Source organism: Corvus brachyrhynchos, unplaced genomic scaffold (genome assembly GCF_000691975.1).
Source record: "Corvus brachyrhynchos isolate BGI_N302 unplaced genomic scaffold, ASM69197v1 scaffold175, whole genome shotgun sequence".
Classification (NCBI taxonomy): domain Eukaryota; kingdom Metazoa; phylum Chordata; class Aves; order Passeriformes; family Corvidae; genus Corvus; species Corvus brachyrhynchos.
Genome location: NW_008238448.1, coordinates 2,033,132 through 2,047,510, shown reverse-complemented (window position 1 = coordinate 2,047,510; position 14,379 = coordinate 2,033,132). Strand labels below are relative to the sequence as shown.

Sequence of the window (14,379 nt, the reverse complement as noted above, 5' to 3'; positions counted from 1 at the left end):
TATACCCAAACTTTATCCTTTGCTGAACCACTTGGCCACACCACTCCTAACTAGTCTATCCACATTGTTGGCAGTAATGGAACTAACTGCAAATGTCATTTTCTTTGTTTTATAGTTTTGCTTGTACTGAAATACTGTCACTTTTATGAGTTCAGAAACATGACATCTGTTCACAACCTGCTTCCCTTTCACTTTGAACAGACACAATTTTTTTGTGATGAATCTCCTTCCTGGATTCCAAATGTGTATTAGTTTCACAAGTTCATGGGTAGTGATTGATGATGTTGCTGGTTTGTGTTGCTCTGGTGTGCTTCCTCAGGGCAGACCCTGTCTGACACTCCGCTTTGGAAGAGGAACCCATGTTTTTGCTCCTGTGTATCAGTGCCATAAGTTTCTTGAGACTTCTGGTTGCTGAGGTCCTCTTCCTCTAGAGTTTACTTTTTACAGGAATATTACAATGTTAGAACAAGATGCACAGATTTAATAAAGGACTTACTTAAGCATGCATTACTAAGTATGTACCCATGAACTGTAAGTCTGAGGAAAGAGAAACTGAGCAACACGGTATGGGCAACATAATCTTACCTTGTTTGGTATTACCCTGCCTTCCTGAAAGAAGTCAAAATTAATTCTGGTTCGAGTTTTTGTTACCTATTTCCTCTTTCCTTAAATTGCCACTGCACTGAAGAAACACGACTTCATACTAATCCACATATACATCTCTAGTACCTACAAAATTACAGGACTCTGTACAGTTAAGTAAATTACAAGGAGGCTTGCTTTCTGATACCAGTCCTGTGTTTTCACATTCTGGTGGGGCCTCTGTTCATTTCACTTCATGAAATATTCTTACTCAGAATTGTCTATTAAATACTGCATGCACTGTCTTTCCAGGCACAGCTTTATTCCTTCTACAAACTGGATTGGTAGCTCTGTGTTGACTGATACAAAAGCATAAAAGGAAATGAAATTTACAACTGGCCATAACCAGTTAAAAACACCACAAATGTATTTGTAACAGCCAGAAATATTGCTCCTTTCCCCAAGATTTTGCTCCTGCCTTCACTCTGCTTCCAGCCTGTTGTTTTTGCTCCTGTCCTGCTGTCCAGGTACATCACTGTGTTCTGATTACCTACACTATCATAGCTGCCTCTGCCTGGGTCACAGTCATCAAAAGGGGAGATGACGTAGTCTAGGTGAAGGTAGGACTGGACACAGTAAGATGACAGGAAGCTCTTTTGAGATACCAAATTACTCATTCTTAATAAACCATTGTAGCACTGAAAAAGGATGGAGAAGATGTATTTCCAGTTAATGCCATGAATGCACTTCTCTTAAAGATAACGGAGTGAGTTTGTGTGTGGGTTGGCGTTGATTTTTCCTTTAAACTGGAGGAAAAGAAAGTTGCGTGAGCCTGTAACTTCCATGATATTGACATGAATGCTGAAAATTTATCTCTTCTTTTCATTGTTTCTTTTCTCATGTTGGAATTTTTTTAATCATACAGTTTAATAAGTCTAGTGTCCCAAACCCACCCATCTCCAATTTCCAGCTGTGTGATCTGCAGTCCTCTTGTTCTTAAGTATTCAATATGTCATGCATGAAGTAGTTTTGATTTTCCCTCCAGCAATCTGTGGTGTATGTAGCGACCATGCTGCTGGCTGTCAAATGTGTTTTTCCACAACTGTTTTTCCTGCTCCAGAGTTAAGCAATGATGAAATAGCAGGGACATTTTACCAATAGAATTCTTGATGGCTGTGAATTGCCACAGGAACTAGTAGGTGATACTATAAGACATGATGCCTAGGAAGCAAACCTTTGTTTCACCCAGAAAAAAAGCTTGGATTAGAGCAAGTTAGAAGACAGGAAAATACCATTGAAAATTTTGTATATGCTTGCTGCATATTCCCTCTCTCCTAGGCATCTGCCTTTTTTTTTTTTTTTTTGAAAAAAGATAGTGGTCTCAAATAGTTTTTGGTCTGAGCTAGTATGACTGTTCTGGGGTTTGGAAGACCAGTAATTTTGTCTAAAATGGAAAAAATTGGTTACAAGAAATTGTCCTAGGTGGATGTAGAGCATCCTATCTTGGAGTCCAGTTCCCACTTCTACCAGCAGCTGCATTATCATTCCCATTAATCACAAATAATAAGTTAATAAATAACCACTCAAACTGAATAATATATAGGTAATACTGTTGGGGTTATTTTAGCTGGAATTTAGCATACCACATTTTTGTCATAAAGTTTTGATTTCTAAATGTTTCAATTTTTTTTGTTTAATCTTGTGTTTATGTTGACCTATGGCTTGGGCAGTTCTCCTTAGATGTTTCTTCCCAAGTACTGCTCAGTTGCTACTGGGTGAGTATGCTCACTCTTAGCTCCCCAATCCCCTAATTGTTTTCAGGGTTTATTGTCTTTACTTGGTTCTTGATAAATCCATCTTTCCCACTCTCTCTGCTAAAATCTGATCCTTTTGAAAAAGGTAAGACTCTGGGTATGCCAACTTCTTCTAGTATTTTCACTTTCGCCTTGGCTCAGAAGCTCTTCTCAGTCAGATCAGGGAGTGTAGTGGGTGCACTAAGAATTTTTTCTTCCTCACCGCACCTGTCTAAATCCAAAAACTGACAACAGTCTCCTAAGTAATCAGATTATTTCATCAGTGGGTTTGCAGAACCACAAGAGATTGAAACTCTGCTAAAACATCTGTTTCCTGACAGGTTAGGTTTATTATTCCTGAAGTAAACTTCCAGAAAATAGCTTTGTGTCCTTAACAGTAAGAATTCAGCAGACTGGAGATCAGGCTGGCTGCTAAGTGGAAAAGTTAATGTTTTTTGTGAAGGCACAATGCAGCCACCTGTGTACTATTAGAGCGTGGAAATTAGTCATTTGTCTGGTATAGCTTTTGGTCTGACAAGTTCTGGAGGTAATAAAACAATCCTCCTTTTTGTGTCTTTTTAAGTCGACTTCCCTTTTCTCTCCACCCACAAATGCCATGCACATGCCTCTCTTAACCATGCTGAGTTTTGTACTGTTGGCTCAACTTACTCATATCAACTTGTAGAGATTTTTTTTCCTCATCCTACTTACAGGATGAATCTGAGGGAGGAATACAGTTCTTGTTTGTGCTTCCTTTTCTATACATTCAAGTTATAGCCCCAAACCTGGTATTGATTTTAATCCTTACAGTCTTTTAATTCATGATCTCTGGTATGAAGGAACACAAAATGACCTCTTTTCATGGCTATGTTTCTTCTCCAAACCAGGACAATCATTAAATTTAACCAGTTTGATTTTATAGCTATATGCAATCCTTTCACTTGAAGAGACCCCCTTTTCAGAGGCCTAGCTGACTAGGCTATAGCTGAATAGGGTTTTTGGTATCCAGACTGAGGATAAAAATGCAGACAGCTCCTTGAATGTGTGTTCCTTTTGCAAAGAAATTTGTGTTTCTTTTCTTGCTGGTGGAGAGGAACATAACCTTAAAACAAGTCTTGTTGAAAGAGCTGGGAAACTCCAGTGCATCTCACACTTTCATGCTTTTACTTGCTGCATCCTACAGTATTGCCTTAAGCAGGGGAGTGATTTGCTTCACTGTAATTTGAAGTCACAACCATGATCATCAGCTCCTGAGATGAAGAGGCTGCTTCATGCCATACAACTGTCATTATGGCTCTCCTTAGGTCAATGGTGTGGCATGATTGGTGTCAAACCTGGCCACCCTTACATTTGGCCACCTTATCTCCTGTGTTGTTTCTAGTGCTTTTGCTGTTGTTTTTTTCCCTCCATCTCCTGTTAAAGAAAGGTGCTGATACCTCTGCAGCTCGAGAGGCCCAGTAGCTAAACAAGGCTACATTTATTGTAGTTCAACACTAGCTAGTCTATTGAAAAACAGGCTTCCAGCTAATTGGGAAAAAAGTTTCTGAATCTGCTCAGAGCTTGCCACCAACATTGGATTTTTGTAAGTGTCCTCCTCATTTATAACACTGTTTTCTTTTCTATTTGTGGGGGTTTTTTAAAGGTCAGGTTAACCTGAAGTCTGCAGCGCCTTTGAGTCTGCATTTGCCGAAGGCTGATGCAATGCTTGCAGTGTTGACGGTGGCTGTAGAAACTGGGACAGAGACCCATGGAAGCAAGGGGACAGCCTTGGTAGTGACCTCCAGTGAGGCCGGGAACATCTGCTGAGCTTGGCCATGGGGAGTTTAAAGAAGAGAAGTCTCTTGGGCTTGATAACAGCAGTAAGTGTAGTTGTGTAAGTGCAGTTGTCAGGTCCTTGGCAAGTAAATACGAATCCCATGGGTTGTAACCGCACAGTGTATTTTCCCTAATAAATAAGAACTAGACGATGTGCAGGAGCACAATGCAGAGTTTGTTACACAGAGTTCCCTCTCTCCTGAAGGGCCAGTTAGGTGCTTGGCTCAGTGCTTCTGCCCGGCAGGGTGGCATCAAGAGTTTAAGAGCACTGAGCATTGAATGCACATGGAGAAATAGTTATCACTAGTGTGTTCCTGATAGTTGTAACGACGTCAAGGGTTTATCTTAAAGAGCAAAGAATCCCGGGTTCTGGTGGGGGGTTTTAATGAATTGCAAGAGAACACGGAAAAAAAAATGGGTGGCTGAAGCCCCCTGGTGGCAGCAGAGCGCACTGCATGCCGCCGGTAAACGGCCACCAAATTGCACTTTCAATAGTTACTTTTGGTTTTTCAATGTGCCATATTTACTTCTATTTTTTAACACAGAGAAACAATGTTTAGGCTAAAATACCTCATGATGTACTAATTGTTCACAAGGAATTGTTTCCTTACTGGAAACATGAATATTCCATCATTTATTTTTCATGTCTTGTTTTGCAAAGCTGTGCAGAAAATGAGAGAGGGGATTCTGTTTGCCACCATTATTATTAGTATTTGCATTGCAGGCAAAAAAATATACAAGGAAGCTGAAGGCTTCTAAGGTAATGGTTTTACCACATTTATATCTGTGCCCAAGAATGACTGAGAGGAAAGGTACACAGCCAATAGTGTCTGACGCTGTGGTGTAGTATTCAACTTGGGGGTGGGAGATGCTAGGGAGGGAGGAGCTAGATGGTTGTTTGGTTTTGTGGTTATTAGCCATGAGGTTTTGGTCAAATTGCGAAGACCTTGCGAATCACTTTCAAATGCTATGACCTAAGATACAGCAGTATGAACATATGTTAGAACAGATTCCTTTTGTGCTTAAAATTTATCTTAATAGTATATATTCACAACTATTGTAAATTAGTACAGAGCTCTCCTAGGAAAAAGGTGAGGACCTAGAGGATAGCTCCATGCAGGGTAACTTAGTCATGGCTTTTTTCAGAATTTCTGTGTTGGACTAGTTTCAGAATTTGTTTGAAGTGTAGCTTTTGTCAAAATCTACCTATTTACTCTTGTGACAAAGTTTTGTCATTACATCAGGTATGAATAGCAGCTGATGAAGTTGAATAAAGCAATTCATTTTGGTGTTTAGTCACATAGTTGGCTTGTCACTGTCATCAGTCTGTAATACTCCTCCACATTTTGCTGTTGCACAAGTTTTTTACCAAGCAAGAGAAGGTGGTGAATATCTTCCAGAATGCTGTTGTATGTTATTCTTTAACAATGAAATACAAAAAAAAAAAAAAAAAAAAAAAAGGAATGGTCTTTTAAAAAAAAAAATGTAGGTCTTTATAAGTAGATACGCTTTGCTTTTGGATGTTGTGCAAACCAGTGCCTGCAGAGGAAAAGATACAAAAAAGACCTGAAATGGCTGAGGGGGAGTAGACAAAATGAGGAAGAGTAGAAAGTTAAATGGAATCTCTCTGGGTGACATGAGATCTGTGCCTTTTTTTCTTATTTTGGGTGCACTTTGGAAGCCTGTTACTGGTGATCTGGTAAAAATTCCCAATTGCTAACTCACAGAAACTCCTCTTTAAGGCTATCAGTCCTTAAAGTAAATGGTAACTTTTGTCAAAATACATAGTTACGTCAAAATGCTTTAGATGGTAAGTTTCTTGTTTTAAAAAAAAAAAAAAAAAAAAAAAAAAAAAAAAAAAGGAATGGTCTTTTAAAAAAAAAATGTAGGTCTTTATAAGTAGATACGCTTTGCTTTTGGATGTTGTGCAAACCAGTGCCTGCAGAGGAAAAGATACAAAAAAGACCTGAAATGGCTGAGGGGGAGTAGACAAAATGAGGAAGAGTAGAAAGTTAAATGGAATCTCTCTGGGTGACATGAGATCTGTGCCTTTTTTTCTTATTTTGGGTGCACTTTGGAAGCCTGTTACTGGTGATCTGGTAAAAATTCCCAATTGCTAACTCACAGAAACTCCTCTTTAAGGCTATCAGTCCTTAAAGTAAATGGTAACTTTTGTCAAAATACATAGTTACGTCAAAATGCTTTAGATGGTAAGTTTCTTGACAAAGATGGTAAGGTTGATACTTCCAAGGCTGTAAAACAAAATGTGCTGAAAATGCAGTCTTCTGCCCTTTCTTTTTCTTATGTTAGATTTTGAGATTACTGAAGACTACAGGTATGATCTAGTCAGGCATCTATGCTATCTTCTGAATAAGCTCTAGTTAACATCTGAGTTTCAAAAACTTGTTCAGCTGAACTTTTTAATGAATATCAGTAGAATACTTAAGAGCAAATGAAAATAAGGGAGGGTAGAGAATTTTTTTTCCCTGATTAGGTGAGTTTCTATTGCAGAGAGAATTCTATACTTTGTCAGCATTTTCTACATTTCCTAAGGACCAATTTCAGGGTGAAAAAAACTAGTGGTGGGATTTTGAGGATATGTGTGTGTCTTGGGGTGTGTATGGCACTGAACTTATCCCACCATATTCAATGCTGATCCCTTAAACTGTTCTGGAATTGTAAATGTCTCACTTCTGTTTGGAGTAGCTGTGGAACACTACAGTTTTACAGATTAAAAAGGAAAACATTCACTGTAACATGTTGTTGGTTTGTTTGTTTTTTTTCAGTTCTTCAAGGATCTTATGCATAGCATATGAGGTTTTGCAAGGTTTACAATATATGAATAAACATGGGATGGTCCACCGAGCACTCTCCCCTTGCAATATTCTTTTGGATCGAAAGGTACAGCTACAGAAATAAATCTATGGGTTTGTTTGCTGCTAACAAGTGCCGTGCTGTGTCATAGATAGAGACTGGATGGTCACAGTCCTTCCAATAGGGAAAAAAATTGCATATCTGGAAAGATGGTTTATTTTTTAAAACTACAGTTTTCCTCCATTTCACATGTTTCAAATGTATTTCAGAATTTATTTTTCTGTTTTCTTCTATCCCAAAACACACTGTTTCTCCCTTTTCTTCTCAAAGTGGTAATGTAAGTCTACTTGTCATCATTGTAATTAGTTACAAGACCTTCCTAGCTGTTTGAATAGAAAAATACTTCTTATAGCTAATTACCTGTCAATAATATTTCTTGTGTTCCACGGTGCTATGATACTTGACTTTTAAGATATCAAGATAGTTTTTTGTTCATGTTAAATTATTCAAATTTAAGTATCTGTTCTGTTATCACAGACTATTGAGTTGGCAGTGTGGAATATAATTTCTGCTCATAAAAGTTGAGAGAAATTAATATATGCTATTGTACTTGGAGCAGTTTCTTCATCAGAACCAACAGCTAAAGAGTTTTACCTGTCTGTATAACTCCTCTGTCCATCCTTTTTTTACTCAGTTTAGGTAGAATAATTAGATCTTCCTCTTGGAAGGCAAAGAGAAAGAAGAGGACAAAAATAAGGAACACGTATATTTTTATATGGTTGTAAATAAATGAATATCATAATAATGCTCCAACATGCAAAAGTACTCTAGGATTTTAAGATACTCCTAAAATCATTAAAAGAACAGAAGAGGGCTGTAAGACAATAAACTTTTAAGCTCTCCCCTGCCCTTAGAAAACTTTCTGATGTAGCCTTCTCTGTTGCACCATCTGGAGGCTGGCTGAGTGCAATTCAAAATCCAGCAGAAATAAGGCTTCAGTTTAACTTCTATGCCTAACTTGTTGTTGTTAGCTTTCTGTCTTCACAAATAAAAACAAAGTACCTAGAAAAATTGTTTGTTTGAAATAGGTGTTGATACAGTTAAGGAGAGCAAGATAGTAGTGAGTTGATGGGAGGTATACAGAAGCAAGGCTGGGTAAAGAGAAGAGTTGAGGGAATGGTGGAGCCTAATCATGTTTAGGGAGCTCTAGGAGTCAGACAGGATTTTGAACAGTTTTCAAAGAGGAAAAATGTTCAGTGGCGTATTTAAGCCTTTTCAATTACTGAAAATATACTGTAACTTAAAAAGTTATGATGTTTTCCAAACAAAGTGATTTACTTACTACTCTTAAGAAGTAAAAACATTAGAAATAAGCACCTCTTTAACTTGCAGTGAACTTCTACATAATAGATGAGACAGAAATGTAAAAGGGTGCTTTTTACAGGTTTCTGTCCTCTGACAGCTAATGCACTTTGAAATGATTTTTGAATTTTTTTGAACTTTTTTAACTTAAACACAGGTTCTTCCAATGTTGAATTCTGCTGCTCTTGATTGTTTATTTTTCCTTTTTCAGGGACACGTGAAGTTGGCGAAATTCGGACTCTACCATATGACTGCTCAAGGTGTTGATGTTGATTTTCCTATAGGGTAAGGATTTAGCTACACAGTACAAATGTATCAGAGATGTATTTTTGCAGGAAACATACGATGTTTGGAGCACTCCTTATACAGAAGCTTCTGATAATGGCACTAAAGAGGTTGTCATCTGACTAGGTGAGATGAATGAAAAATAGAGAAGGGGTACCATGCCAGCATGTTATCACAAGTCTGTGATGTCAGTCTTTATTCCCTAGATTTGCTTTCAGATACTGATAGTTCCCTATGACTTGGATTCCTAACTTCAAGCTTAGGGAAATGCACAACCAGTACTTTACTATTGCATACCAATGTAGGCTTTCTGTCTCTTTATAATTTTATGATTTATTTTCAAGTGATCATACTGTACTACAAACCACTGCTTTGTTGCAGTAAGGTTTTTGTCACTTTTGGGTTTTTTGAGGTGTCATGTCATTTTCAAATGAAATACTGAGCTGATTCTTAAATACATGGCCAAAAGAAACTGATGTTTCCTTTCAAAACATGGCTGTAGATTTTTTTAGGTATTATAGTGAATTGTTAACAAAAAGAAAAATGATAATACTATTTTAAAATTATCTAGTAGAAGGTAACATGTGTCCTTAACGCTTTTTGTTACTGTTTTTGCAAATTCAAAAGTTATTTGATGGGAATACACTATCAGTGGAGAAGAATACTGCCACCATCCCTAAGTATGAGTCCAGGATACATTTATTTAATATACTAATGCAGAAACTCAATGTGTGTTTTCCCTAAGACATGTAAACATACCACTTTTAAAGCTGAGGTTTCCTTTCACAAAAAGACAGAACTAGTGATTGGGATTTGATGTTTTATGTAATAAACACTATGCTGGAGTGAAACTTTGCTGCCATGTGTAGATTTTGACTGAATAAAATAGTCAGTATTCTGGTTTCTCAGAATGCCAAATTATTCTGATTATGGAATAGGAACACTTTCTGGACAAACAGGATAGTATCTAATGTTGCTGCATCTTTCTAGGTACCCATCATATCTGGCACCTGAAGTGATTGCACAGGGGATAGGCAAACCAAGTGATCACACTCAGTGTGAGAAACCTCTGCCTTCCGGCCCTAAATCAGACCTGTGGTCTCTTGGTGTAATATTATTTGAGCTTTGCATGGTATGTAAAAGAATAGTTCTCTTGATTTTGACTCTGGGGGAATAGTTTCATTAACTTGATTGTTCTTGAGCGTGGGGTTAATGACACCTTGCCCATCACCCAACCCCAAATACCAGAATATGTTAGCACTCCTACCTGGACAGTAGGGGTTGTTCAAGGAATAGGATGCTTGGTATATGTCTTAACCATGGAGGATAGTTGCCTGTGGAGCCACAAGAATTTGACTGTATTCCATTTAAGAGAAGTTATCAATGATACATTTTTACTATATCGTGGCATGAAATGTTTCTGCCATAGTTGGGGTAAATAAGGTTTTTTGTTCTTACAGGTAGTTTTGATATGTCTAAAATTCACATGTAGAAGCTTGTTTCACTGGCTTTGTATATAGATGGGATACAATGTTACATAAATATTTTTATGTAGTAGCTGTTTCTTTCAAATTCAACTGTAATTTGACTTTGTTATTTGTTTAGGGGAGAAAATTATTTCAGAGTTTGGAGATAGCAGAAAGATTGAAATTTATACTTATGTTAGGTAAGTAGCACAAAATCACTTTTTCAAATTTCCAAGCAGCTCTATGATTAGAGCTTTACAGACTAATCAGCTTATTATGCTCAGACCTAAAGCACTTCACCTTTGTCATCTTTCATCTACAGATTTAAATAGGAATTTGTAGCATGTTGCTTCTCTAGGGAAAGTATGGAGCTGGATGCCAGGGAAAAAAACTTGGGAAGAGCTGGGGGTGTGTTACAGTAAGGGCAAACTATTAACAGAAAGAAAAGAAAAAAGGAAAGGAAAGAAAAGAAAAGAAAGTGTGCTCCAGAATGATGGTCGTTTTCATGGTTATTTGTTGGTTTGTGTTGCAGGGGGTTTCTGAAATGAGTTAGGAATTTATGCCGCTGAAGAAAGCTGTCCCCACACTAGCAGTGCCTGTGTAGTAATGGCCAAGCAGTGAGAAGCAGGACTCAAATAAGAAGACAGAAATAAAGAGAGCTGAGAAGTGTTTAGTGAACCCAGGCTTTTGTCTGTGGTTTCACCTTCAAACATCACTGTACATGTGGAATTTTTGCTTAATGTAAATGAGTTAGAAGTGGGACTATTCTTGTGGCTTTTAAAACTTGATTTCTGGTAGTGTTTATGTATAAACCATGGGAAGGGGAAAGGCATGAATTTGCAATTGGAAGCTTTAACAGTAAGTTATTATTATCTGGAGCAAATAGCAATACTGCTAAAATTAATTGCTGTAGGAAGAAACATTTTTTTCATTCAGCAGTTAGTGCTTGAGTGCTGAAATTCTGACTGTTTTGGGGGTTTGGTAACAAGGCTTCCTGAAGCATCTTCATCCACTTCAATCTGAATGAAAGTTGTTGGTTTATCTGCTGAAAAGCATTCATGTCATGACTTGGAAATTATTTATTCAGTAAAGTAATGACAGAAGTTCTAAAATACTGCTAGTATTATCTGCAAGGAGCAACAGAGGGAAAAATGACCTCAAGACTCATGTAGGTACCCTGAAGTTCTTCCAAGGATTTTTTAAAAAATTTTTTTATTTATGAGCTGAAAGACTGTTTTACTTTATTTGGCAGAGACTGACACTCTGGATTTACTAGGCCTGTAAAAAGATTTTCACTCTTAGCTTAAGATGTGCTACTTAACTTTCCTAGGCTTCTGTCTGCATAGGTTATAATAATTTTCATTTCTGATTTTGATAATTCATTTTCAAGTGATGTGGCATTGTCAATAAAAAGCCAAAATTAAGTGGTTTTTATTGGAGTGGATATTTATCTGATATCCTGTTTAATTGGTATCACTTTATTAATAATCTTTACCTTTTTATTGTTCTGTTTTTCAAAGGCTGTGTGGATGATATTGTAACTGTATTGGCTGAAGAACATGGTTGCCTTGATATTATTAAGGTTTGTGAAACTAGTTTGCTCTTCCATGCTGTCTTATCCAGAATGTTTTATTACTGTTGGATAGTATTTCACATATATATTTTTTTAATTCATTTGGTCACTTACTGTATTGCAAAATGATGAAAAATTTTGAAGTCCAATCTACATATCTTGGATCCTTTCAAACAGCCAGTACTGGCAATATTCTTTCCTAAAATTGCTGTCAGTCTCAGTAAATGTAATGCTCTCTGGGTAATTTAATAAGTTATAAATTTTGTTTAATGTTTTGGTGGTTAAGTATTTTTCTTCCAGAAATTAAGTCTTCTATCTGGTCCACTTTATACATTCTGATAACATAGATTTTTATAGTTCAACTTTTCCTTACCCACAAAAATAATCACTGAATTTTAGTGTCTGTATATTTTGGGACATTATATGAAAGGGTTCTGATTGTTAGCAGAAGGAAGTTGCCAGATACTGCATTGTTTCCAGCAGGGTACAGAATATCTAAATTAAAAAATAAGTAAAAAGCTGCACACATTGCAAATTTTTCAGATTTTTTTTCCCCTAAATCAAATGTAGGATTGGAAGGCGAGAAGAATTGCTTCCCCAGAATTTTGGTCTCATGCAGCTAACCTCATGTGCGTAGGTGTGAAATTGTATTGCCCTCAAAGGAATAGCCTGTATGTTAAAAGTTAAGTATGAGCCAAGTGACTTGCTGAATTAAGACAGTAATAAACAGACCTGCTCCATATTTTTCTTATGTTTCAGGACCTTTCTGAAAATGCCATAGCTCTACTGAAGAAATGCCTTATGTTCCAGCCTTCTAAGAGGCAAGTATTCAGTCCAAGGGCCTAGTAAACTCTGTGGATTACTATGAAATTAGAAGAACTGTTGCTGAACCTTTTTTTGGAATACTGACATTTGGTCTACCTATAAAGAATTCCCAGTTTTCTGCTTTTCAGTGTGCAAATGAGAAGAATTAGAAGTCTGAATTTGGGCTGTAAACAGACTAGTATGTTATGCTGCATGAATTGAAAAACATTGGTAGACATTTTTCGCTATTAAAATTTCTGAAATCCAATATAATTTAATGTAACTTGCTGGTATTTGTTACTGGGGACCTTTTTGCTGAAATGCAACATTTTTGGGAGCACTTTGCTCTAATTGTTTTATCCTCTTCTCTTAATTTAAGGCCAACTCCAGAGGAATTGCTACATGACAGTTTGTTCAGTGAAGTATCCTCACTATATCCTCCCTTCCACAAACCTGCTGGTCTGTTCTCATCTTCTCCAAGGTGTGCTAATTTAACACTTCCTGAAGACATAAGTCAATTATGTAAAGGTAAAAGCAGGTAGTGGGATAAATGTCATTGGAGGGGGAAGGAAAATAAAATGTTATTGCATTTTCTCTCCAAAAAATTATTCACAGAGACTATTAAATGTTACAACACTACATTAACACAATAAGTTGTTCAATGGTCAGAGATGTGGGCAAACATTTTGAGGGATGTGTGCAAATCAGAGGAGTCAAATCTTAATTTTGTGCTTCAGCCTCAGGGAAAAAATAACATTAGTATTCAAGTCCATGTTGCAAAAGCAGTGTCATCTTTTGTCTTTAGAATTTGGACATATGCAGGTATAAAGTCATTTTTTTTTTCACTTACTGGTAATTGGATTCTGCTAGGTCATAGCATCAGATGATTTTTGGAAGTACTGGAAAACAAGGTCTTTGTAAAAGAGGTCACATTCTGGACTAAAATATACTTCTAAGTTTTAAACTAGAGTATGTTGAAAATGTTACCTCTACTAAATCCTCATTAGTGTTTTCTTATGAACTTGGAGATGTTTAAAAAATCTCACTTAGACAAGGATTTTATACCTTGTTAGAATGAGTATGGTATGTGAAGGGAAGAGAGATTATAACTACTCAGTAGGAATCACGTTTCTTATTTTAAGTCTTAGTGCTGTGTACAAAACACTTGTTTTGTTTTGTTTTTTTTAAAACACACAGGAAGCAAAAGTCCACACTTCAGTGTATTCATGTGAGGGGTTCATGGCAAACTGCAGAAATATCTGCTTTTTAAATTACTTCTTTCCTTAAATCTCCTTAAAGAGCACTTGCAAAGGAAAAATCCCTTTTCCTGTAACTTCACATTAAGGTTATGACCTTTCAAGCAGAATAATTTTTTTTCAATAGTATGTGTTCAGACTTGTAGAAGGAAGTACAGACTACCTAAAAGGCTGTAATTTACTTTTTTGTCATTTCTCCCAACAGATGAAGATAATGATTACCTAGCAGAAAGATCAATTGAAGAGGTTTATTATCTCTGGTGTTTGGCTGGAGGAGACTTGGAGAAAGAACTTGTCAACAAGGAAATCATTCGATCAAAGCCACCTGTCTGCACACTTCCCAAGTAAGGATGGAGAAGCAATTTAAGGACAAGGAGGGAGAAATGATGGATGGATGGATGGATGCTAGTGATGGCAAGAGAACATATTTAGTTTTAATACCTGTATATGTGAAAAATACTGAAAATGGCATTCTTTAACAGCAGGAAATTCCACTTCCCCTATTACCCAATTTCGTTCATTATTTGAATGCCTTGTATCTGTCACCTACTTACTGCTTTCTGAAATTTGAAAAGATGCTGGTGAAATGAAAAATACTGAATGGAAGTCCCTAAATTTTGCACTCTTTC

General features: G+C 36.8%; 1 protein-coding gene across 3 annotated transcripts in view; it reads left to right on the top strand.

Annotated features, from left to right (window-relative positions):
- Positions 1 to 14,379, top strand: part of TBCK (TBC1 domain containing kinase) — a 112,247-nt gene that overhangs the window by 16,464 nt on the left and 81,404 nt on the right. For 2 of the 3 annotated variants that reach the window (XM_017736749.1, XM_008635604.2), the window contains exons 4-11: positions 6,977 to 7,091; positions 8,578 to 8,651; positions 9,642 to 9,783; positions 10,257 to 10,317; positions 11,638 to 11,699; positions 12,450 to 12,511; positions 12,874 to 13,022; positions 13,956 to 14,094. In XM_017736749.1, coding sequence (XP_017592238.1) covers positions 6,977 to 7,091; positions 8,578 to 8,651; positions 9,642 to 9,783; positions 10,257 to 10,317; positions 11,638 to 11,699; positions 12,450 to 12,511; positions 12,874 to 13,022; positions 13,956 to 14,094 — 804 coding nt within the window. Of the gene's footprint in view, positions 1 to 4,211; positions 4,235 to 6,976; positions 7,092 to 8,577; positions 8,652 to 9,641; positions 9,784 to 10,256; positions 10,318 to 11,637; positions 11,700 to 12,449; positions 12,512 to 12,873; positions 13,023 to 13,955; positions 14,095 to 14,379 lie in introns of those variants that run through there. The other variant, XM_017736750.1, reaches the window with a different exon arrangement.